Source organism: Pteronotus mesoamericanus, unplaced genomic scaffold, assembly GCF_021234165.1.
Source record: "Pteronotus mesoamericanus isolate MK-2021 breed Mesoamerican mustached bat unplaced genomic scaffold, CSHL_Meso_final contig_64, whole genome shotgun sequence".
NCBI classification, from domain to species: Eukaryota; Metazoa; Chordata; class Mammalia; order Chiroptera; family Mormoopidae; genus Pteronotus; species Pteronotus mesoamericanus.
The window spans coordinates 2,215,343-2,241,255 of NW_026555224.1; the positions used below are offsets into that span (position 1 = coordinate 2,215,343).

Consider the following 25,913-nt stretch of genomic DNA (forward strand, 5'->3'; position numbering starts at 1 on the left):
ATTACAAAAGGTTTATTAAGGGAAATTTACAGGCACATTTTGGGTGCTGCAAGGTGAAGTGGCTATCCTCCACATCACTTCATAGGAGTCAAATAATTATATAGAACAGGGCAGGTGGATGGGGTATTGGTACGTGACTAGTTCCAGGTACAGGAATATGCCCAACATGCTCAACCAGGTCAGGGCAATGGCCTGTTCCAGGAACCAGCATGCATGGGACACAGGAGAGGTTACTTCTTTACGTCAGAGGGGAAGCAATCAAGGTGTCTTCTTTTATGTTATAAAGTGAGGTTTGGACTTCACCTAAGGATGGGGCCTTGTTGCCAGGAGAACCAACCATGTGATTCTTGGTGGGTTGCAGTCCCACCCCCAATCTACAGGAAAGGAAGAGGTGCCAGATATAGAATCAATCACCAATGGCCAATTATTTAATCTATCATGACTAATGAAACTTCTGCAAAAGCCCCCAAAAGACAGGGTTCTGAGAGCTTCTGGGTTGGTGAACACATGAGGTTTTGGGGAGAATTACACCCCAGGGAGGACATGGAAGCTCCAAGCTCTTTCCCCATATCTTGCTCTACACGCCTCTCCCATCTGGCTGTTCTGAGTTACATCCTTTTAAAATAAACCAGCAGTTTAGTGAGTAAAATGTTTCTCTGGGTTCTGCGAGCTGCTCTAGCAAATTAACAGAGGAGTGAGCTCTACAGGAGTTGTGATTCTTGCTGAATTTCCTAGTCTTTTAGAAACACACGTATATACATCCACAACATAACAATGTTGGCATTTACTCTAACAAGTGAGAAGAGCAAACCGGAAACCATGAAGCAGCCAGGCTTTTCTAACCAGCAGGCAAGGGTAGGACAGAGCCAAGTGTGAGTAAAACAAGACCCATTTTTTGACTTAGTAACAGTGAGACCTGGGGCAAGTCCGCAGCCTCTCTGAGTGTTCAGTGTCCTTTACACCCACTTTACAAGGGATTAAATGAGGATTCAGAGAGATGGGCAGGGAAGCACCTGGCCCACAGAAGATGCTCATGTCAATGTTGACTCCTCCCTTCTGAAAATGAATCCCTGCATTAACCACAAGCTGCCTGCTTTGCATTTAGTTGCCACTGAGAATCTCAAGCCTTATTCTTTCTCTTTTTGGTGGCTTCAACAAGAAAAAACTGTACATTTCTCTCTCTCTCTCTCTCTCTCTTTTGATTTTGCTCATGCCCTACTTTATCCTAAACTCACAGCTCTCCTAGACCTGAGTGGCCTGGTCTCTGCCGCAGCCACAGGACAGAGCACGAGTGAAAAGCCCAGAGGCAGACCTGGCCTCAGTCAACTTTCTGCTCCGAGCAGTGTGTTCCTGTGTGAATGATTTTAGTGCTCTGAGCCCAGATCTTCTCATCTGAAAAAGGGATGTCACATCTGAAACAGGGATGTCACAATAGTACCAAGCTCTTTTGTCAGGGAGACTCAAAGTGATCATATATATAACGTTCTTCATAATTCTAAGATGTTATTTTTCTTTTTTCTCTCATTATTTTATTAACATCCAGTGCAGGGGTTAGGAGGCTACATGACATGAAGTATCACCACAGAGCAAAGGCAGAAGCAGATGTGAGAGTCCAGCTCATTAAACAGGACATTCAAGGGGTTTGTAAATATGTAAGACAGTCACTCTACTTGCTAAATCTTTTTGGAAAATAATGTTGGATTTCATAAACATGTTATTTATCTAAAATGCAATGGGCTATTCTTTTAAAATGAATTAATAAATATTGTTCATCATTTCTTCATTTAAATGTCTAATTTGGTAAATACCTATAGCTGAACCCTCCCTTGTAAAGGGTTCCTGAGACCAAATACTTTGAGAACAGCTGTCCTGTGCCAAACTTGATACAAGCTAATACATCTGGGAAACTCTTGTAAATGTTCCACCTAAACTCACAGCCATTCATTCAGTGTGTTAAAGGGTATGTTCTAGTGAAAGCAGACACTCTGTGGAAATGTGGAAAACCCATTTGTGGTGGTAGTACCTGTGAGAAAAAGTTGTCAATAACTCAGTAGTCCCTGCTGGTCAGTGTGTAGTGAATTGTAAATGAGGCAACAGAGACTCCACTTCAATTAATTGCTAAACACTTTAACGGCAGGTCGCCCATGACAGAGAGATTGAAGTTTGGCATGTGACTTCTACACACTTGAAAATTATTAGAGTGGAACAGAATGCTGGGGAAGCCAACTTGACCAAACTGCCTGGGTCACAAGAGGAGATTGTGCTGGTGGCCCATTGTCATTGCCATTGTGTGTGTTCCAGCATGTGGCCAGCTGCACAGTGCCTGGACTCTGCCTTCAGCATCTGGTCAAACACCAGCTGGACTAACTTTGTAGCTTTTGGCAAGTTGCTTCACCTCACTTTGCCTCAGTCTCTGCATCTGTAAAATAGTTAGGGTTGTTGTAAAGATCAAATAGAAGGATGACCTGATGTGGAGCTGGCCAGAAAAACCTGCTTTTGTTTCTCTTGAGACGACAGTGGCCAGCCCCACATGTGGCCAGCTCCTGCCCATGACGCAAGAGGGCATGTAATCTAAGCACCTTCTTCCTTACTTGTTTAAGAGAGAGCACTGGGCCCTGAGCACCCACTCTTTTCCACCTTCCCACTGGTCAGGATGGCCTCAGAAGCCACATGTGGGAGACAGAGCTACTACTGACAGTCTGGGTTCCTCCTGATGGACCAGAGAAGCCACTGCTGTGGAGTCCCCTTGGACTGAGGTGGGAGACAGAAAGGACCTCCTTTGTTAAGCCATGTCACTGCTGGATCTCTGGTTACAACAACACAACATTTTACCTTATTTGTGCAAAGCATTCAGAAGAGCATCTGCCCATGATAAGCACTGGGTGAACTTTGGCATTAAGACCCTGCTGTCTTGCTCTGGGGGGACATACCTAGTTTTGTCTCTCGGCACAGGACACATACACCTAACACATTCTTCATCTTTGTCAGTGCAGCAAAGACTCTCAATTTTGTGTTTGGACTCCATGAAGTATGTGACCCTAAACAAGTCATGTCACCTCTCTGAAACTGCTTTATCATCTGTTAAAGGAGGGGCATGGCAGTGGTCAGGCATCAATGCGATCCTCCAGGTAAACCATTGAATTTAATATTGTAAATGCTAAATAAATATGTGGTCTTATTTCAGTAATGATTTTCAATATTTCTAATAGACACTGTTTCATAAATGCCCACCTGTTGTTTTGAATCTTAATCTGATAGTGTCACTTAGCAGGTGTTTTGTCTAGCTGGTGATCATCCTAAAATTAGGAACACCTGGTTTCCAGTCCCAGGCCCCTCCCTGCCCCACCTAGGCACAGCTCATAGGGAGCTGGAATAAAATAAAGAAGGTAGATGGGATCCCCTAGCCACGGGTTAGGAAATGTCACTGCACTCATTGTGCCTGTTGATGTCATGGCTATAGTCTATGCCTTAATCCAAGGCTGACCCAGAGAAGAGCTGTCCCAAATGTTGCATAGATCACACATTATGTCATTGTGTTGGGGAGGAAAAATTTTCTCTACCCCTCATGGTATAGTAATGAGGTCTACATGAGTCAGATTAACAAGAGAAAATAACCAAATTTTATTACATACTTATGCATGGGAACCCACATACATGAGAAGTACAGAGACAGAGAGAGAAAATGAGGTGTATCATGACATTCTGAGCTAAGGACGAGGTAAGGTGCCTGGGCTCCAGAGAGGAAGGAGGTAATTGTAGGATGATAAGAGGAGCAGATGTTCAGTAATTGGTAGTTTTTGCTGCCCTATAGATAGATAGTCATAAAAAGGTTATTTCTGGTGATTACTCTTATTATGGGCAAAGTCCCTAATTTGAATTCTTTAAGACAGAGGTGAAAGTTTCTTGTGATCTTTCAGGGTCTCAACTCTCTTCAGCTCAAAATAATTCACATACCAAAAGTGGCACATTTTGGGGAGGTCTGTTCTGAACCTTTGCAGTTCACTCCTCTGAAAGTTCCTAAGAAGTTTTACATTCTAGAAGTAGGGTTGACAGGCTGTTCCATATCTTGATAAAAGGTTGGTTCGGTTAAACAATTGTCTCTCAGTCCAGGAGGAACTGACGCAGGTGGCTTCCCACATTAGGCCTATGGTGCAAGCAATCTGGTATTTAATAAGAAGCATCTTTATGAAAGCCAAAGAAAAACAATGGTTAATAATCAGAGCTGACTATAATCCAGGTTTGAGTTCAGAAGGCAGCCAGTCAAGATTTCTAATGTCAGACTCAAGGTATCTTCAGATGGAGTGAAAGCAAATATCCCTGGTTTTCAGTTTCAATGACTCTGGTGATTTCTCTGCAACAGACACTGAAACTTTTAATATATGAGTTATTGTGATTTATTTGAAGTCATCCTACTTTAGCTTGCATAGTTTGAGAGAAGGACAGTTTTAGTTCTCAGTGATTCTTGTCAAAATGGTAGGAGAAAAATGGATAAAGTTAGTTTGGAGAGTGATAGCCAGATATTGAAGGAAACTAGAATCCAAGATCCAGTCCAGTTTTCAGGTAGAAACAAAATCTCAAAAGACAACAAACAACACTGGAATCTCATATCCACAGAGGCATATTACTGAAACATGATTTTTCTCTCTAAAATCACCCTCATTTTTACCAAAGATAGTCAAATTAAGACTAATTTATTTGCTAAATAAATCTAGTTTCAATGAATTTGGCCTGATTATTTGTATAAGACCATCAAATGAGTAATTAAACATTAATTTTAATTTAATTTTAAACATTAAAAGAGTAAGCTCTTTTAAATCTTCTTCATTGGAATTTTTCATAAGGAATCTTTAAGTTGAACTTAAAAGGCCTTTCGAGGTGAGAAGAGCCAAGGCAAGGACTTGCCATCAGGCTTTGCCTGCAATACCTTATATGTTTGGGAGAATTCATCTCCTCCTGAAGTCCTCCAAATATCGTGAGGTTCCTGCACTCTTTACTCACCTGGTGAAGCTGCTGGGAACACTGTGAGGAAGGTAACAGGTCTGTTTTTCCCAGAGGCCTTCACTGGTTTCCATAAGTCAGTCTTAATTTTCTTAAAGCTGTAGGGGCATATCTGAGTCTGTGCATGTCTCTTTCAAATGTGACATTCCAGTTAGAGCCTTGGTGATACCACCAGTTTCCAATTGTGTTCTGTTATAAGGAGAACAGAGTCTTATTAACTTATGCAAATCACAATATTGCCATGAAAATAAGAATACTTACTCACTAAGAGTTTCCAAATTCTGGAGGAATCAGGAAGGGAGAAAAAGATAAATGTTTCAAGTCTGCTTACAAAGATATAATTTACCAAAATGATCTAAGTAATAGCTGGCTTAAGAGAAACAAATTTTTCCTTAAAACTTGAAAACAAAAAATTAAAGAACCAACAATATTTCACACAAAAAGTCAAGTATTGTAAATAATCTTCATCAGCTCATTCATCCCCATATAACTGACTTATTCTGCTTGAATCCAGTTTTTCCATTAGTTCTCTTGACCTTGCCTGATAATTGAGGGTAATAGGGTCAGTGATAATCCAAGAAATTTGCAAGGCTCCTATGATTTGCTCAGTAAACTGAGTGCTCTGTCAATAGAGACTGTGGAAGGTATATCCCACGTGATAAACACAGTTTCTGACACTTTGTCACTGTGAGGGTATCAGCCTTGTGGCAGGGAAAGGCTTCAACCTATCTGGAGAACATACAGACAGCAAGAACATATTGATAACCCATACTAAGTTGCAGATGAATGAAGTTCAGCTTAAATGTACTATGGTGGATAAAGGAATGCAAATACCCAAAAATAACCATCTAAAGACTTCCAAACTGCTGGGATAAGTCCTGTGATTCTCTCTTCTGTGTACTCTTATCAATATTTTAAACATAGGTATTTAATTCTGTTTCTTTTTTTAGAAGCCCTTGCTTTCTAACTGTGCTTTCTTTTTTCTTTTATTGATTCTAGAGAGAGTGGAAGGGAGGGAGAAAGAGAGGGAGAGAAACATCCATGTGAAAAACAAACATTGATCACTTGCCTCCTCCATGCTGCATGTGCCCCAACTGGGGACCAAACCTGCAACCCAGGCATGTCTCCTGACTGGCAATTGAACCAGCAACTTTTCACTTTGTGGGATGACTCCCAACCAAAAGAGCCACACCATCAAGGGCCTCACTGCACTTTTAAATGATCTAATCTAATTGGCACATTCCTCATAACTGCCATCAGGAATTTTGGAATTGCCATTTCCTTGAGGGCTGGCAGCTGTCTGGTTGGACCCTAGCTGAAAATTGAGTTTAGCTCACGTTCCTGTCTGTCCGTATTTGGGAACTGTCACCCGACAGTTACCAAGCTCAGTTCTTAGGACACAAAATGTTCAGGTTGTCTTAAAGTAGGCTTTTGCCACTCTTTTTCTTTAATTTATCTTCTTACATGCAGAGCTATTGTATTTCCAATGTCCTGACTTTTTTAAACTGTATCTGCAAATGTCTCTCTTGTCACTGGCTAGGATGTGACTGTGAGAGGGAGCTCTCTTGGTCCACACAGATGAGAGACAGTTCAAGGACAGAAGGAGCCTGTGGTACAACCCTGGATGCTTGGAGCCAGAGCTCAAGTGAGAGAGCAGTCACAGCTGCGTGGTTCTCTGTAGTAGAAGCCACTGCTCTTTGGCATCTGGTCCAGCTGGTACACGTGTGGTACTCCAACCAACAGCATTGGCCACACCCCAGATCTGGGAAACCTGCCTCTGCATTCTAATGAGATCCCCAGGAGATTCCATGCACCTTAAAGTTTCAGAACTGCTTTGACACATTAATGAAGGGTGTTTGGTTGTTTTCGGTTTTCAGTGACAAGCAAGGTTGCAGTGAATGAAGCCATCAGTGTATTCTCCTGGACTAGAACTTCTCCAGGACAGAGCCTAGACAGGGATTGTTTGCCCCCAGAAAAGAGACCAAAGCTTTAGACGGTGGCTTTTTTGGCTGTTTTTTTATTTTGTTTAAGACAATTATAGTCCTGTGGGAAAGCCTACCAATCTTGCCCCTAGATGATTTGACTTTCCAATGCTTCTTCCAGAAAAAGGGAGTCACTGTGTGCCCCCATGTGGCTATTTTCTCCACTTACAAGCAAGTAAATCCAGGGCTAGTTCAACCCACAGCAAATGAGGGTTCCAATCTCACCAGGGCTGGCTGGGTGGTTTCGAGGTCACTTCACACCAGAAATTGTATAACAAAGAACTGTTTCCAAAAGTACTCTAACATTATAATACATGATTGACCAAAGGGAGTTTTTTTGTGTCTTGAAAAATGGCTATATGGAATGATTGATGTGCAACAAATCATGCTTATGAAAGCCTCAGCTTACTTGTCTTACTTGTGGCTTGGTGTTGGGAACTCTAGTCCTAAACTCCTGCTGAGGCTTCCTGCCCATGACTGTGAAGTCCATCCCTCAGGACAGGGGCTTCTTGCCATCCTCACATGCACTCACTGATTATGATAATGGCCACTCTTAAATTTTTTTTTGATCCTCACCTGAGGACAATTTTTTCTTTGCTCTTAGAGAAAGAGGGAGAGAGAAAAATTGGTGCAAGAGAAAAGCATCAATAGGTTGCCTCTTGTACCCTCCCATAGCAGAGATCACATGTGTCTGGACCAGAAATTGAACCCGAAACCTATGTATGTGCCCTGACCAGAAATTGAACCTGAAACCTTTCAGTTATGGGATGACATTCCAACCAACAGAGCCATACAGGCCAGGGCCAACAGTGGCCACCCAAAGCATGTGCTGCCTCCATGGCCCTACATTGCCACCTCAGAGGTGGGCTTCATCCTTCTCTCAGACTCAGGGCTGCATCTGGAGAACTCAGCTTCATCTCTATTCTGTAAAGATAACGCCTTTATCATTGGTGGTGGTGGTGGCAGTGAAAATGCCACCCTAATTATTCTTCCTGTGTTTTACGCAACACTCCAGTGGGGACTGGGACAACTGTCAACCACCAAACACATCCCTGTTTCCACAGTGAGACTGGAACTTTCCACATTGTGAACAAGACCTGTGAAGAACCTCAAGTCAGTTTTGTACCAGCCCACTTGGCCACAAACTGACCAAAAAGCCTTTGGTTCTCTGAACTGTTTGGATTTTAGAATTGTAGATAAGGGGTGGTAGACTCTGGCGGTATCTCTGTTTTAGAGCCGAGGAAGCAGACTTGGAAAGATTAAATATCCTCTTCGAGGCCACCCAATTGTGCAATCATCCAGACGAAGTCACAGATCAATGGGGCCAATCATATGGGGCTTCCCAGGCCACAGGAAGCAAGGAGCACAGGGTTTATGCTGAGTGCAATGGGAACCACTGAAAGCCTGGAAGCGGGGAGTGCCCTGATGTGACTTTCACAGCAGAGGGTGGGAAAACAATGCATTCACTCTGGTAGGAGATGATGTGCTTGGCTGTGTTTGTGTGAGGGATGCTATGAATGGTGTGCCATGTGTTAGAACAGGGTTGTTGTGCCCTTGCGCTGCTGGCACTTGGAGCTGGATAATCCTTTACTGGGGTTGTCCTGTGTATCTCGGATGTCTACTAGCTTCCCTGCCTCTCTATCCACTAGATGCCAGGGACAGTCACCACCCCCCAAGTTGCAACAGCCAAAAAAGGCTTAAGACATTGCCTGCAGCAGGGATGAAAATTGCTCCCAACTGAGAATCACTGTCCAGAACAACAAATTGGCTGAAGTCAAGAGGAGACTCTTGAGAGAGGGCTGGGAGTCTTTGTCCCAGAAGAGTGAGAAAAGAGGAACTGGGGAGGATGGGCAGAGGGGCCAGGGGAGACCGGGTTGACAACCTTGGGCATGTCAGCAAGCAGGCAGTGGTAGGAAGCGGTTTGGCTTTTTCCCCCAAGTGCTATGGAAAGCCATTGCACAATGGTCAACATGGCAGTGCGCTAGGGTTCAGGGACACAAAGGGTGAAGAACATGTGCTATATGCTCAAGTAGGGGGTCAGACAAAAAGCAGGAAGGTAAAAGAAAAGCAGATTGCAACTTGTGCAAAAAAAAAAAAAAAAGGTTTTGAAATATGCTGGTGTCCAACAAAATTCAACTTTGTGATGGGGACTTTCTTAGAACTCCCAGGCAATTCCAGCAGGCAGCCACTGTCCCACCTCACTGGCCAGCTTCCTGTATTTTCTGTCCCCTGGCTTGCCACATCCCAGACACCCTGATCCCCTTCACCCTTTGGGATTGCTCTGCCCCCAGACCTAGCTGTTGCTCCTCACTGAGGGTCTGCTCAACGCCACCTCCTCAGAAGGGTGCCTGCGTTTTATCCATTGCCCAGGGTCATCATGGGTGGTTGTCAGTTGTCACTGGTACTACTCTATGGAGACAGAGAGCCATAGTTAGAGGAGGGCTTCCTGTAGAATTTTGAGCTGAGGCCTCATAGCAGGACAGAGCAGGACACATAGCAGGATGGAGCAGGACACATTTGGGAAGTGACCTCAACACCCTGCATGCAACTCGGGTCTCCCAGAGGAGCAATTTCTAAAGCATGGGTCTTGGACCCCTGGGAGCGGAAGTGACCTGACTGGGCTTTTTAGCCGGAATGGGAGACATCGAGCCACAAATGGACTTTTTCCCTTGCAGTGCCATGCCCTACCCCTCCTCCAAGTGTCTAATCTCCCCTCTTTAATTTCAACAGATGTCTCCTCCACACAGAATTGAATGCATTTTTTTTTATAGCTCCCTTTAATTTATGGCAAGTGGCACTGATTTTCTGTACATCCTCAATTTTCCTTTGTCAATAAATTGATTTAAGTTGACTTTAAACATCATGAAATCAATGAACACCCAGGTGGTTCAGTGATGTCATAATGTAACAGGGGCCTGTGAATTGGATTCAGGCCTGTGGACTATTTAGGTCCTGGTACCATTAGTCTGTCCTTACCCGGAAGTTGCCTGGACTGGATATAGCCACCCAAAGCCAAGTCCTGCTCTCCCATCATGTTGGGTGCCTCTCTATCTCGTGATTCAATGGTCAGCTGGACAGGGGCATCCTGGTCCCCAAGGGTCTAGACAGGGCCTGCTGATTTAGGGGTGGGTCAGCAAGCAGAGGTCCTCCTTCTTTGGCCTTTCACTGGAGTTCAGGCCCTGCAACAGTGGGGAAGTTCCACAGCCCTGCTCCTTAAAGGGGCATGAGCTTTCTCACAACTCATTTCCTTGGAGAACCAGACTTCTTGGAGAGCAGTTTAACTAGGTATTTCAATTATTTTGGGATGAAAACAGATGTGATAGAACAGAACACAACATATTCCATCTTAGCCTAAAATGCAAAGCTTAAAATTCTGCCCTGGGATCCCAAAGGGAGGTACACATATCATTCCCTAAACTGAGGGGATGAGTTGCATAATGTGAGAAACAGCACTGATATAGTTGCCTGTTGTAGGGCTAACGTAAGCGAAGAAATGTGTACAAAGCACTTGGTGCATAAGCCCTTTTCATACCATCACTGTTATCACTCCTTCCCTGTGATTTTGCACGTGCCTCCTCAGAGAAGGTTCCACCAGGGCCAAACGCCTGGTCTGTGTGAGGGGCTCCAGGCTCATTTGGGTTGTAGTTCTGGCTCTTATTCAGCAACCCCACCGCTCACATCTGAAAACAAAGGATCCGAGGAAAAGATCTTCTAAACTTTGGAGAAGAGAGTAAACCAGTCAAGTCCCAATGATTGAAATGATCTATTAACTGGATGTTAAGCCAAGTTACTCTATACAACCTCAATTTGTAGTTCCTATCTTGATCGAAACATCTCCCTGCTGTACCTCAAACACTATCTTCACAATATTGAGCTTGAATTTGACTCTACCTGTCAAGAATTTCACCTGAACTGGTCCTTGTGCATCCACCCTCTCAGCTTCACAGTGGCACTACCACAATCTTTGGTCCTCAAATGTCAATAGGTAACAGCTTATTCCTTCCAATATTTAGCAACTGCCATGCACCTGACCATGTGAATCACACAAATGGGCAACAGCTTATTCATCACCTAATACAGGACCTCAAGATGATGAGACAGGACATTTTTGTAGCAAGCAAGTGATGGGAGGAGGTGCCTCCTATGGATGGGGAGAGAGCAGTGATTACCTCTCTATGGGTGAGGGGTGTTGGGAAGGCCTGCTGGAAAGGAGAACAGAGCCAGAACTTGTGATTCCAGAATATGTCTGGGGCAGCAGGAGCCATGTGGCCACTGTGAGCTCTTTGGAAATGTATGACTGGACATCTTAACATTTAAGTTAGAATGACTCCTTCAGGCTGTCAGTGACTTGAAGCTATTAAGCCAGGGCAATGTCACAGTCAGACTAACAGCCTGAACCAAGGCAGGGGCAGTTGGGAGAGATGAAAGTTAGACTTCAGTGAAACAGTGGCTTAGGAAATAGAGCTGTAGTATTTAAGGACCAAGCAAAAATCAAACCACTTGTTAATTTTTTAAAATCAAACACTTTATTTCCACATAACAAGCGCAAAAAACTCCGAAACACTTGAATACAATTAACGCAGTTATGAAGTCAATTATATACTACTCAAAGCCCCAAAAAGTCAATCAGCTTAACATTCCAAACATTTCCAGACATGGTTTTTCAAAGCTACCTTTGGTTTTTGGAAAAACCAGTATGGAAGTCAATATACATCAAATGCACTGAACATTAGCTTACACCTGGCAAGTTGGAGCATGATTTAAGTCACACACTGAAATACACACATAGGCTTTGCCCCAGAGCTCCTGCAGCGAGGAGCGGGGGCACTGTGACGGGAGAAGAAGGCCAGTCCAGATGGCGGCATTTCTTGTTCTGTAACAGAGGTATGAGTTTAACACTAGAACACTGTTAAGTCATTAAGCTTCATGTTCCAAATGGTCTCTTGCTGAGGCTTGAGATGGGCACAAATGGTAAGGAAGATGAAGTCACAGAAGTTTTGAGCAACAAGATCCCAAAGATGCTCAAAGAGGGCAGGAAGGAGCAAGTTACAGTTTCCCATTGTTCTCACATTATTTCAGGGCGAAATTGTGAATAAGTTCAGATAAAATGTTCAAATATTTGCTTAGATTTTTAAATTGGTTGCTCTATGAGAACCCTCATACACAGCAACTTGAAAACTTTCATTATAAAAAAGAGCGTACAAATAAATTCACAAAAAAGAGACAATTAATGTTGAGCAGCCAAAAAGTCATGGTTTATTATATTTGAAGAAATTTCATAATTAAACACAACCAAACTGTACATTTTACAATCACATTCTATTTGTAAACAGTTAAAAGCCACTGACTTCTTTTGCATCGTAGGACACAAACAGTTAGAATCAAGGCAATGAAATGATGGCAAATTCTGTACTGTTAAAATTTTACCCTTGTTTAGCCTGTTCTTTGACTAAGCAAGCATTATAGTATCATTTTTGGGCAAAAAAAGGGGGGAGGAGAGAAAGAAATTGTAAAAATGGTGTAACTCGTTACTTTGCAACAACATTTAAAATTCTCTATACAATGAACGATTCTGTAAGCCCAATATCTTGCTTACAGGATGCATAGTTACTGATTTCGGCTTTAAGGTACAACAGTTAAACATTAACACAGTCACGAGAGCAGAAACAGAGAGAGCCACTTGATGGAATTACAAAAATTATTACCTATTGATCATTAGCAAACCATCATCACTCACTAATAAAAAGAGAGCATCTGAAAGCAGAATGTCAAATTCCAGCTTGAAGCGTTTTTTTTTTTCTTTCTTTTTTTTGGCAGAGAAAATTCGTTAACAGAGCAATATGTAATATCAGTGCTAAAAGTTGGGGGTTATCCTTTTTTCCTATAAGAAACTACAAGGAAATTTTTTTTTAAGCTGGGGAACTGGTTTTCCTGAGAACCATGCTCTTTGATTTAGGACAGGAATAGAAAACAAAAGAACATGGCCAAATGCTGCTCCTTTTTCCCAGAGATAGAAAGCATCTTTTAAATCATCCTCCATTTTTTTTTTTGTCTTTTAAATTTTTTTTAAATGATGGAAGAGTAAACATTTTTTTCTCAAAAAACAAACAAAAAAAATCTGTAAACAAGAAGGTTCAACATGGGAGCCTTCAAAACAAAATGGAAAGCCTATTCAAAGTGCAGGGCCCGTCCTGGGTGGCAGGTGGGCTGCAAGTCACAGCTGTGGCCACAGTTTTTCAAACTGCAGAGCGAAATTCTTTAGTTTTATAACATGAAGAAATGGTGCAATACTTTCACTTACAGTCCTAAGTCAGCATCATAACGTGATCTCAAACTCCATGACACCACAGTAAGGTAGGCGGACATCAAGGCATAGTAGAGAGCGCACACCTTAAGAACATCCTTGAGTAAACATTACACCGGAACAGCTGCCCCCCCATATTGCCGATTAGACGGAGAGAACATCATTCAGTGCAAAGGTAAAAGCTCATACATCATCAGCCCAAAGAATGGTTTTGGGGGGGGGGGGGCGTGGCGGGGAAGGTGGGAATAGGGGGGAAAAGAAAAAAAGAACCCAAAGGCTAAACATGATGAATACGCACAAGTGAGCTCACTACGCGGGTCAACACGTATGGCGCCAGTGGGAGTGTAACTAGAGACACCTTCACATTATAATATTGGCCTGCATGATTCAAGTATTCAAACTGATATGTTTCGGGGAAAACAAAGTGGAAAAATGTGCAGAGAAGAGCTGTTCCCACAGGTGGCCCCGGCTGCAGGCGGCGAGCTCAACTTAGTGCCCCTTTCCTTCGCATCTTGAGGTCACGGTTGAAAGTCTACATCTACCTGTCACATGGACTCTCCAGCCCCACCCAGGTGGTCAACAGAAAGAAAAGCATTAATGGGAGATGGGCTGCTCATTCCACGGGGGTCACTGCTGCTTGGAGGACCCCACAGGCTTGTGGAATAGTGTGGGGTCCCCCAGAGGGAAGTGCCATGAAGGTCTCCACAGTTAGTTCCCGCCAGCCCAGCACCATTCCAGTGATTGAGATCAGTCCGGCTGGAAAACGAGTGGGAACAGTCGAGGGAGCCCAGCCGGCTCTGGCTAGACCCGAGGGACTGCCAGCCGGGAGAAGGGGTCAGAGACTGACTTTGTGCAAAGAAACGACTGATCTCCTCTTCACTGGCAAACTCAGCGAGAATAGTAGTGTTCCCCAATACACACCTGGGAAGAGAAGCAGGCATGGTGAGGACTTGGGAGATCTGAGGGCATGATTCAAAAGTGAGGGTAACACTAGAGTATCCAGGAAACACCAGATACCCAGCACACCCTCCTGCCCTCCCCTCCGTGAGAACATGCCTGCAGAACATCCCGCTCCCCTCCCCACACAACTGTGCCTTCCATAGTCTTTTTGTCTCCTTCGGGCAATTTAAGGGATTTTCGAGGGCCGTCTGATCAGGGTGATGCTTCTCCTTATGAGTACCAGCCATGGAACCCAAGGTACAGTGAAGCAGCAGCTGTGAGGAAGCGCCCTCGCTGGGGGACCATGCTGCCCGGAGGTGGTGATCTCACACGTTAAGTTCTCCCAATTGTGAGGACACTTCCAGGTGTCACACACAATAGCCGACTTACATGTGCAGAGACTTCTGTGCCTTCACTACCTCTTCTTTTGAACTGTAACGGACCAAAGCATTTCCATGTGGGAGGTTCAGGTGGAATGTTATCAGTGGGCCGTGCTGCATGCACAGGGTGCGCAGAGTTGAGCCATCAATCTAGGACAGAGTGGAGAGCAGCCAGTTAGAAGGGCTGTCACGAAGGCCACCTAGGGAGGTCGTCCCAAGATGGGACTCTCATCCTCTCTCTCTTGCCCAAGGTTCTTCATTCCTGATTCTACTTTTCACTGGGACTCACTGCTATGATGGGATAAAGTGCCCCCCGTCCCACCTCCACTGGTCCCAGAGCCATACCTCTGTGGCCTCTAGACTCCTGGACATTCCCCAGATCCCCAATTCCTTAGTTAGCCATTGCCCCTGCTGTGGCTTCAAGTCTTCTCTCTTCCCTGCCCTGAGGACAGGATCCATCAAGACACTGCTCCCTGGGGGAGGAGGGGTGGGCTCTTAACATCCAGCCTCCAGAGTGGGTGGACCAGGGACAGAAAACGTTCTACCTGGAAAGGGCAGCCCAGGGCTTCTCAAAGAGCAATATGAGGGCTGCCTACACCAAGTTCGCCTGAATGCCCTAGTGAAAATGCAGAGCTCCAAGCCTGGCCCATATCCACTACACCAGAGTCTTAGATCAGGGAATCTTGTGTTTCTGGTCAACTCCCACACGCACTGTACAGGTAAGAATGGCTGGACCAGACCACAGCCTACCTGAGGATCTGAAGACCATCCTCTTCCATGTCCTCGGCCCAGCCTTGTCTACTTAGCACCAGTCAGCAGGCCTGAGGGGGCCCTCACCTCAACTCAAACAAGTCTGGATACCTTTGCTCCCACGCCACCTAGCGTATCTGTATAAACCAGGATATACTGTATTCTTACCTGAGGTGTAAGGTTTTTCAGAACAAGCCAATTTGTTATTCTCCCTGAGCTGCTCTCACCCCAGCTGGACCCTAAACAAGGAAGAAAAAGGACAAGTCAGTGTTCTGAGACTGTGGCCTCAAAAGATGATGTTGGACAAGCATATTCCAAATGACAGCTATGTGGGAGGGTCATGGGGCTCCTGGCTAGTGATCCACGAAGAAAGAGAGCCCTTTGGGATCTTTTCATTTATAAAGCTAAAACCACCTCACAGTAGTACCACCTGGGGGAAGGCCTTGGCCATGCTTCTCTCAGGTGTCATTTGATGAATTGGCATGCATGTCCCACAGGAGTGAAGCTCTGAGGTGACATATGAGCTGGCAATTGTGCATATGTCCACAGGAGCTTTCCACCTGGAATTCCTTGAAAACGTGATTAAGTCAGCCCTGTTTACAACTATTTAAAAGGTGCCTCACATAAACTTCAGTGTGGCTTAAGAAGGCAGCTCCGACCCAGCTCATGTCTACTCATTTCTCCCTGAACACTGGCCCCACTCCTGAAACCTCAGTTCTAAGTATAACAGGGAATCCTATTGCTTCCCCAGGCTCTGTGCCTTAGCATGTGCTTTTCCTCTACTTTGCCTGGCTTACTCTTTCTGGCTTCCTGATCACACTTAACCCCACCAACCCTCCCTGAGGGTAGGGGCTCTCCACTCTCTCTATATTACAAGGTATCTGGTACCCAGATGTCTGTGGCCTGAAAAAATGACTTATACGTAACACTCATTATATTAATTTGTAGTTAGTAACTTAAAACAGACTCAAGTATTCTTTTTATGGAATCAAAACTTTCCCCCAAAGGAGACATTGTTTTTAAGTTTTATTTCAGCCAATCAGCTAAAAATCATAAATTATTAAATGAGATATTACCTGGAAATGACAAAATTTTTTGGAACAGTTCAGGAACAGGGCATGATGAAGAGTAAGACTGTATTTACGAGGAGAACTGGTAGACAGCTGAGTCAACTCTGGAGCTGTGTGGGTTGGGAAAGCGGGCAGGGACAGGATACCTGTCCAAGTCCAGGGCTAGTAATTTATAGGAGTATAGGTAGGAGAACAACTTGTCCCAGTTTCCTGAGACAGTCTACTATATGCCAGCTGGCCCTGCAGGATTAACAGCGCCCGTCACTGTCAAATGTCCCTGTTTAAACAATATATTTTACGTTGCCCTATGTCTAGGCCAAGCTTTCACCCATACAGGCCTTGCTCTTCAAGGCCCAGATGAGTTGCTCCCACCTTTCCTGTCAACATAACAGCTTCTGCTGTGTGGTGTGATGTGGTGTATTCTCAAAGCCTGCCATGAGCAGGAAGTTACTACACATTTTAAAATGAGGTGAGGAACTTCCAAAAGAAAAGAGACTCCATTCCATTCACTTACCACTGACTGCTGTATATCTTTAGATAAGTGTTCTTAGGTAAACTGTGCAAAATGTCAAGTAAATCTTAGGACTCTCACAGACATAAGGCAATGCACTAAGAGTAGCATGTTTATTTAAATTCTAATCCTACTTTACAGTAGGTACTGCTGAGGTCTCTGTTACACCAGATGGGTGGTGCTGGTCAGTGTTCAGCAAAGAAACCATAAGAAACCAACTCATGTACCCCATCTTACCTGGGGTATACCTGGCATCAGAATTTCCCCATCCTCCACCTACACGAAGGGGAGAATTATCCCACGTAGACAAGGGTGGCTTCTGACCAGTGAGCCCCGGGGGTGGGCGGGACGGAGCAGTGATGTTTTTAGGTGGCAAAGGGACCTTCCACAGCTCATGGGCCAGAGAGGTGTTTGTGACTGAACCCGGAGACCAAGTCAATTTGGAATCGCTATTTCTGGCTACTTGAAGTGGGAGAAAAGCAGGGGGGGGGGGCGGGGAGGGAGGGAAGAGAGAGTGCTTTTAGAAAACATAAAATTTAAATAATGGTAACACCTGCTCTCCCACTGAAACCAAATCAAACAAAATGAAACTATTAAAAAAACCCTGAATCAAACCACAGTGTCAAAGAAAAGCCAAAAGCCAAAAGGAAAGTACTCATTCATCTCAAAACTGTCAAGACTACTTGTCTGTTAGGCAGTTTTAAGACCTGTGAGATTCTTCTTAGTCCAGTGTACAAAACTTACTTACTGAAATAAAAACAATGCAAAAACACAGCTCTGAATTGCTGTAAAATAGCAAATGGGGTGTTACTCAAGATGGTCACATAGGACATTAAATAGATTTTAGAGTTCTGTTGTTTACTCATAGAAAAAGGGACTACAAAGGTAGCCCCCACTTGTGAAGCTGTCACAGCAGGTACCACCAGGTGCCTCTCTGTGCAAAGGGCACCTGGCATCTACTCTCTCCTGAGGAGAGTGGTTAAGCCACTTGCTTATGGGTTCAAACCTAGGCCTGTCTGGCTTTTAAAAAACAAACAAACAAAAACAAAACAAAGCACGAGAGAGGAGGAAGAGAGTACACGCTGGCTCATTTCCTGATGCGTGCTGTCGCACAGACACCAGGTGTGGGTGATCAGGCACACAGCAAGCACTTAACAGTGGAGCTGAGAGCTCTTAGTGAAAGCTCATTATTTTAGTGATAAGGAAGATGAATTATGCAACCACCCAGCTTGGCCCACCTGAAGTGCTTTGTGCTGTACTGCTGAGGGGAACGTTGTAGTTGGAGGCACGAATGGATGACCAGGCACTAGTTGAAGGCAGCGTGGTGTTCAAGGATGAGGATGACCCTATGTGGGGGAAGAGCGCAATTAGTCATCCCCAGAACAAGAGACATGGCATTTGAGGATAAGCTAAAGAATCCAGTAAAACTGCAACTTCACAGCATTCCTCAAGAAAGGAAAGAGATATGCTCAGGGTCATAGATGGTTCTCAAGACTGCACCTTCTTTCTTGCCCTCAAAACAGCATGCTGAGAGCTTGCTCACTGTTCTCGTCATGGCTCAGAGAGGCACTTTCTCTTGTACTCCTGTTTTCTCACAACGGTCTGTGAGAATGTGCTCTAATAGTGAGTATACCCTGAGACACCCCTGGCTTTATCCGCCCAGGACTGGGCTCCAAAAAGAGGGCTATTATGACTGTTCCCGACTCCTGTTTTCAGACCCCAATGAATTCTTACTGGACAGTTCACCAAGGCTCCCAGGCACTACCAGTTAACCAGGCTTTTATCCTCCTCCATCATGTCCCATATTCAGCCTCTAAAACCTAGCCTTTCTCCCTGTCCTTTCTAGTTTAGCTCCATACTCGACCATTTTTTGATCACTCTAATGACTCCTAACTGGCCTCCCTCTGCAATCTGTTTGCCATTGTCAGGTTACCCACCTTAAATGTCCATTCTTCCACTCAAAACCTTCAGTGGTTTGTTTCTCTTAATATCAAACTTGAATTCCTGACTTTCAGAATTTTCTACTGACAAGGAGCCCACGTTCCTACGAGCACCAGAGTCTTTCATCAACTACCAGGACATGAGTGAGGGTGCCTGCTGGGCTCTGTCCCATACTCCTTTCTCCTGTGACAGTAGTGGCTTTAACTACTTCTGCATAGCTGTCTACTAAACCCAGTCGTGTTAAAATGATGGCAATTCTTTCTTATCATTGTGGTATAGCAAACACCATCTCACCAATTATACATCTAATATATGATGCTACCTGGTGGACATTTTATTAGAACTTGTTTTAAAGGCTAGATGGAAGTATAGATGTTACAGAAACAGAAAATGTTCTCATTCATTTCACTGTCCTTTCTTACAGTGCATACATGAAATACCTGCAAATGCCTACAGTGAAAGTAACCACATGGTAGGCAGTAGGATGATTTTATTTGATAACCCATTAAAAAGTGCAACTAACTAGACTACAGGGGTCTTTAAAATTTGTATTATTTTCATTCCCTGAGAGACAGAGAAAGCCAAACTGTTTTTCCAGATGAAAATTCTTTACTATCCAGAGCATAAACAAATAATAACAAAACACCCATTTCTTCATTATCTCAACATTGCAAGTTGTTATAAAGTAGGCAACACGTTGCAGTTATTAATGCAATTACTGTAAAGCAAATTTTGTTGGTCTTCTGTTAACTCTGTTAATTTTATTAACTTCTTAAGTTAATACACATGTTTACCATATCTAGTGATAATAAGTCTTCATCATTTAAAAAGTGGCTAAGAGTCCCCTATGGGAAAACTGACAATTCTGTTCTCACAGTCATGACTCCCTTGGATGTCAGGCGCTAGGAGGTGCTGGACTGACCTCTGCTGCTGAAGGTTTCACACCTACTTTGAGCCACTCTTAAACCAAGTAGTCCAGAAATTGATGTGTACTCCTCTACATACCACTGTTCCTGTCCCTGAGGTGGTCAACTTCCCGCACAGTATTAATTGAAAGATTGTTTATGACACTGCCAGGAGTGACGTAAGGGTCAGTTTCAGGGTCAATGTTTGGATAACCTTTCCATGGTTCACCAGGGCGAAATTCTGGAAATGAAAATTTAAAATTAGTTAAAGCTTAATCACCATTTTAAAATCCATTATTAAGTATGTAAAACTTTACTACTAAAGTCTGCAATTCTCAAATATTTTGATTCATGATAAAATGAGTATATATATGCTATTATTTATTAATAACTTCCAAGCTTTTACAATAGAAACCAATGCTTAAGGTATATGTACTTCAAACAGTAATGGCCTGAAGTGCTTTCTTACAAGTCACAAAGCCACAGCAACTTGAGTAGGACATGCAGGCCATGGGAGCATCTCTGCTAATTCCTCAGAACAACTGAGACACTGTCAAGGTGGTTCCCTGACACAGCTGAAGAAGGGCAATGAATGAAGGTTTTTATATTATCCTTCACACCAGTCCATGGGACCAGTCCCACTTTCACTGCTGGCAGCATAAAGGTAAGAGGGCAGACTTGATGCCTGACTTTTCATTGTCCCTCTGCATCCCTCCGTATCCTGAGCAGTCAGTCCAATCAGAGAGAACTGGGCTAAATCACTAAGTCATTTAAATCACATAAGTCACTAAATCACATAAGAAGGAAGCTGTTGCATGTTACCTGGTGGCCAATTAACACTGCTAGAGCCATTGGGCGATTTGGCACGTGGCCAGCCGTCTCCCACTGAACCTGGAGGACTGGCTGGTGAAGTACTGCTGTTCATGAAGTCATAGGGAACAAACGGAGATTCTTCCAGCCTAAAACCACTTGAAATAGCACCTAAAAGGGGAAAAGTGACCATGAGGTAGGAGTAAAATATATGATCAATGTATTTTCTGTGTTCTCTGGTTGTGTGAAGACGCAGAGAGGAAAGGCCTGCTTTCTCTTGCAGACCTTTACCACTCTGACTCTCCTGTGGTTGAGATCTGATATTACCATGGTTTGTTTTACTTTAAGAAGGATGTAAGTGACCACAATAAGAGTACAAAATTATTTCCAAATCATGAAGACACTTGTATTGTGGCCTAAACTGAGAACAAAGCACAGTGCACCCTTTTGTGGGCACTAAGGAGCACTGGGATTGGAAAGAAGGAGCTATGGTCAAGAACATCCTGAGTCACGCCTGAAAACCCAAGATATTGCTTTTCTCATAAGATAACATACAGGTAATGAGACAATGAAGATCTTTCTCATCAGGACATTTACATTTCTATGCTATACTCCACTCTGTGGGACTACACAGCACTGGTAAAGGTATGTTACCAGAATTGATGAGAAAGCCCATAAAAACACAACTTACACTCAAAATGATCATCTTATTGTGATTTATTCTCCATACCCATCCCTGAGTGCATCTTAGAATGACCAATACTTTACACAAGTGGCAAACACAGCATTTTCTCATTGTGACACTCCAGCCACTGTGTTAAATGCTGGACACAGAAACCTGAGTGAGATGAATGGGGTCCTTGCCCTTAGTGACAATATATCTTAACAAAAAGATGATAGGTGGACAGAGATGGGACAGAATGTAAGGCAAGGAGGGGCTGAGCTAGCACGCAAAAAAAAAAAAAAAAAAAAAAAAAAAAAAGAAAAGGGTTGGGGAGGGATTCTAGGTGCTAGGCATGGCCTCCAAAGACCTGAAGAGGGAAACAGCTCAGCACGTCCGAGGAATGGAAAGACCATTTTGTGAACAACATGAAGGATGGGGTCCTGATCTTAAAGGGAGGGATGACCAAGTATGTTTTGCCTGAAATGTTTGGAATCAAAGGTTGCAGGTGTGGGGTGTATATTCTAGCTGCCCCAGGCCTCAATGCTGCAGACCAGTCTATTCCTAGAAGGCACCAGAATCTGCAATACTCTCAGGCAGGACTCTGTAGGACACAGCATGGAGGACTTTACATCTAAGGGTTTTAAGAGAAATCATACTGCTGGATTTGTTTTGAGATCACTTTGCTGTGTTGTAAAATTTGAAAGGAAGGTGAGCATGGAAGCAGGGAGACACTGGAAGACTGCAGACAGTGAAACACAATGGACACATGCACTATGCATTTGGGAAGTGAAAGGGGCACTAGCCACAGGGGGGACTGGGTGTGGGAGGTGGGAGAAAGGAAGAACTCAAGAATATCTTCTAGACCCAAACAATCATCAACTGCTGAATGGATAAACAATAAATAGTGATAAGGAATAAAGTGCTTAGGCATGTTACAACATGAATGAACCTTGAAAACACTATGCCAAGCCAAAATGTTAGTCACAAAGGACCAGACAGTACCTACTGCCATTTATACAGAACAACCAGTACAGACTAATCTATTGAATACAGACAGATGAGCTCTTACAGCTGGGAGAGATGGAAAAGTGGAGACGGGAAGACTGATAACTGAGGGGTCCTTCTGGGGTCAACATTTTGAACAAGAAAATGTTAAAAAATTGATTGTGAAGATAGATACATAACTCTGGGGATACACTAAAAGCCACTGAATCATGCTTTAAAAGAAGTTGTATTATATATAAATTATCTCAATAAACTTTTATTAGAAAGAGAATGCCTCTAAGTTTCCAGCTTCAATAACTTAATGAAAGGAGGTACAATTTACTGAAATGGGAGTAGGGCGAAAAAGAGGAACCAAGTATCTAGTCCACTCATTTTGAATTTAAAATAGGTAGGGAAAAGTACTGGTTCATGGACTCAAGGTCATTCTAGCTTGAGCTTCTGGTGAAAGACAGCAGAACCCTGAATGTTGCTTTAGCCTTGTGAATTTGTGACACGGGTTCTCCTGGAGGCAGGTCACAATATCCAAACTTTTGATTCAGTCACTCAGCAATGGCATAGCAGGACCACAACAGGCCCTCATGCCACTTTCCAGTGGACAATGACCTACCCCTGACCTGATGTAGCCATTCCACCAATTCCCTTTCCTCTCTTCTCTGGCTTCCTCATCTAGCTGCTTTTATTTGAGTAAACCATGTCTCTTCTTTGCAAGCAGAATTAAAACCATTTGGGAGCGAAGTGGGATATAAATAAAGTAGCAGGTGCAAGTAATACAGTAAGTAAGCACAGCTGCCAAATTTCAAGTAGTTAATTCTTATGCAGGAACTTGAGATGATAAAAGTATCCCCCTTTTTTTTAGTAATAAGAAATTTCTACTTATTATAACTTCATTTTATTAAAAAAGAAAATATGCCTGGCATAAAAAGCAACTACAGGTCCTGGCCAGGTAGCTCAGTTGGTTAGAATGTTGTCTTGATACACCAAGATTGCAGGTTCAATCCCTGGTCAGGATACATACAAGAATCAACGAGTAAATTGGGTAAATAAGTGGAACAACAAAACTCGCCCTGACTGGCATGGCTTAGTGGCTTGAGCATCGACCTGCAAGCCAAGGGGTCACAGGTTCGATCCCAGTTAAGGCACATGCCTGGTTTGCGGTCCAGGTTCCCAAAAAGTGGCACGCGAGGCAACCACACATTGATGTTTCACTCCCTCTCTTTCTTTCCCTCCCTCCCTTCCTCCCCTCCCCTCCCCTCTCTAAACAAATAAAATCTAAAAAAAAAAGATGTCTCTTTCTGTCTCTCCCCCTCTCCCTTCCTCTCAAATCAATAAAGAAAAATCTAATAAATAAATAAAGCAACTGCAGTTCAACTATATCCTACTACTCACTGAAAGAGAATGAGAGAACACCAGACAAATGAAATTTAAAATGTATGCACTAGGTTTAGCTTAAGCAAACAGAGCTGGGTTTACCCTGGAGGAATAGCATTGTTAGAGGCACGTATCTCCTGAGGTAACAGTGAAGCCAGTAACAAGAATGAAGACTGCCCCAGGTAAGTGTACTGAGAATATAGCCGCTGCTGGAACAACATTAATCTGAACTGTGTGGGTCCATTTATATGGGGATTATTTTCCAAATAAATGCTGTAAAATGTATTTTCTCTTCCTTGTGATTTTATTAATAATGAGTTTTCTCCAACTTTATTGTAAGAATACAGTATATAATATATGTAACGTACAAAATATGTGTTCATCAACTGTTATCAGCAAGGCTTCCAGTCAACAGCAGCCTATCAGCAGTTACATTTTGGAGGTGTCAAAGTTGTATGTGGATTTTCAACTGCAGGGGTAGGGGATGGGGGCAAGGGGTGTGTGTTGGTGTCCCAAACCCCGTGTTGTTCACGGGTCAACAGTGGATGATAAACATTACATCTACAACAGTACTTAAAGAGAGGGATTATTTCATTCTTACAAAGAAGCTGGGGTTCAGATATGCAAAACAGACATGGAAATTTATTTTAACCCAAGAAGACAGAAAACCATATAGCAGAAACATTTTCTGGGTCTCCACCCCCTATTTCCCTAGATATTACCTTTCAGGTTTTTTTTCAGTACCTGTAAGATTCTGTCCTAGTTCTTTTCTCTCTATGCTACCTCCTCCTTTTGGGCAGCCTCATCCATGGCCGGCCATAACTTCACTATTCTGATCAACACCAAATCTTATTTTAGCTCAGATTTTCCTTCTGAGTAGTGGGCCTCTACTTCTAATTTCTTAGTGGGCTTTTCCTACACTGAGCTTTCCCACTAAACATCACACTCAACAAGTCTAACATCAATTCGTTATCTGTTGCACCAGGCCTGCTTTCCTTTCTGCTTTTACACTGCCATTAATCTCATTACCATCCATTCATCCTCTCACTCCGCAAATGCTGAGTGCCGAACAGTGCTCAATGGAGCTACAGAATAAGCAATGCGTGGGCACTCTCCTCCGAGAGTTAATGTCCTGTGAAAGAGACAGACCTAAATGGACATATACGAGATAGAGATATACAAAGAGCACAGAGCCTGGAGGAGGCTTCCTGGAAAAGACTTTTGAGCTGAGTCTTAAAGATCCAGGGGCTACAATGAAGGGTGCTAGAGGCATAAGAGGCAAATTATAGACACATTGATGTTTGCAAGAAGGAGTTCAGTTAGTCCTGAATTCTAACACTTTCTTTGATGCACTCCCTTGTGCCCATCACCCCCTTCCTCTCACTTAGACTTCTTTAAGCCTTACATGCCTCTGGATAGCCACCCTTTTCATGTTTAAAACGATTTGTGACATAAAAGTTCTCCATTATTTGTTCTTTACCTGCTATTATTCCAGCTTCATCTTCCTTCTTTCTCTGATTGAACTTCACCTCCAGATGTCCCCACACAGACCACTTACCATGCTGCCCTGTCTTTGACCTTTTCTTTTGCTACACTCTATTGTCTTCTCTCTACTCATTCATTTGGTGGCTTGAAGGCTCTGCTCCCAATGAGTCTCTCTAAAGCCTCTGCGTACCTGCCACACCCACTGTTGTTATTCCCGATCAATCCTCCAGTGGGTTTAGTATTATGCTATTCGCACTATTACACATGTTGACTTTTTTACTTGCTTACATATACTCAGTTGTGTGCATGTACAGTTCAGCACTCAGTGAGCATATGAATTCCAGGTACTTAGAACAGTCCTGGGAAAGCAGAAGATACTCCATTAACATTGGCTAGATGAATGGATAACATTAAATAAAATGAAAATGGTATTTTAAAATATAACTGATGAATATATTGAGTCTATATGATTTACACATAACAAAATGTATAAAGAAAATGTATCAATATATAAGAAACTGATAGAAATCAAATTCTGGTGGAAGTTCTGAATACCCTATATCAGATTAAATTGTATAAATATTAACAAGTAGCTCACTAGAACAATAAAATCAATTGCAAAAACCTAAAAGACCATCAAAAAGGAAATAAATTTTTAAAAAAATGTATAATCTGATCTGTATTTTGTACAGTAAGGTTAATTTTGCTTTTTTGGGGTTTAACTAAGATTTAGTAACAAAGCATTTTTAAAAATGAGGAAAGGTTCTAAGAGAATTGGGGGCTTTAAAATATATATTTAAA

General features: G+C 43.2%; 1 protein-coding gene across 2 annotated transcripts in view; it reads right to left on the bottom strand.

The window, feature by feature from the left end:
* Positions 1 to 11,480: 11,480 nt before the first annotated feature.
* Positions 11,481 to 25,913, bottom strand: part of TNRC6A (trinucleotide repeat containing adaptor 6A) — a 96,516-nt gene continuing 82,083 nt past the window's right edge. The window contains exons 19-25 of one of the 2 annotated variants that reach the window (XM_054580883.1): positions 20,603 to 20,761; positions 19,881 to 20,021; positions 18,173 to 18,280; positions 17,172 to 17,393; positions 15,522 to 15,592; positions 14,614 to 14,753; positions 11,481 to 14,205 (exon numbers count right to left, since the gene is read on the bottom strand). In XM_054580883.1, coding sequence (XP_054436858.1) covers positions 13,830 to 14,205; positions 14,614 to 14,753; positions 15,522 to 15,592; positions 17,172 to 17,393; positions 18,173 to 18,280; positions 19,881 to 20,021; positions 20,603 to 20,761 — 1,217 coding nt within the window. In that variant the 3' untranslated portion in view covers positions 11,481 to 13,829. Of the gene's footprint in view, positions 14,206 to 14,613; positions 14,754 to 15,521; positions 15,593 to 17,171; positions 17,397 to 18,172; positions 18,281 to 19,880; positions 20,022 to 20,602; positions 20,762 to 25,913 lie in introns of both variants that reach the window. The other variant, XM_054580884.1, reaches the window with a different exon arrangement.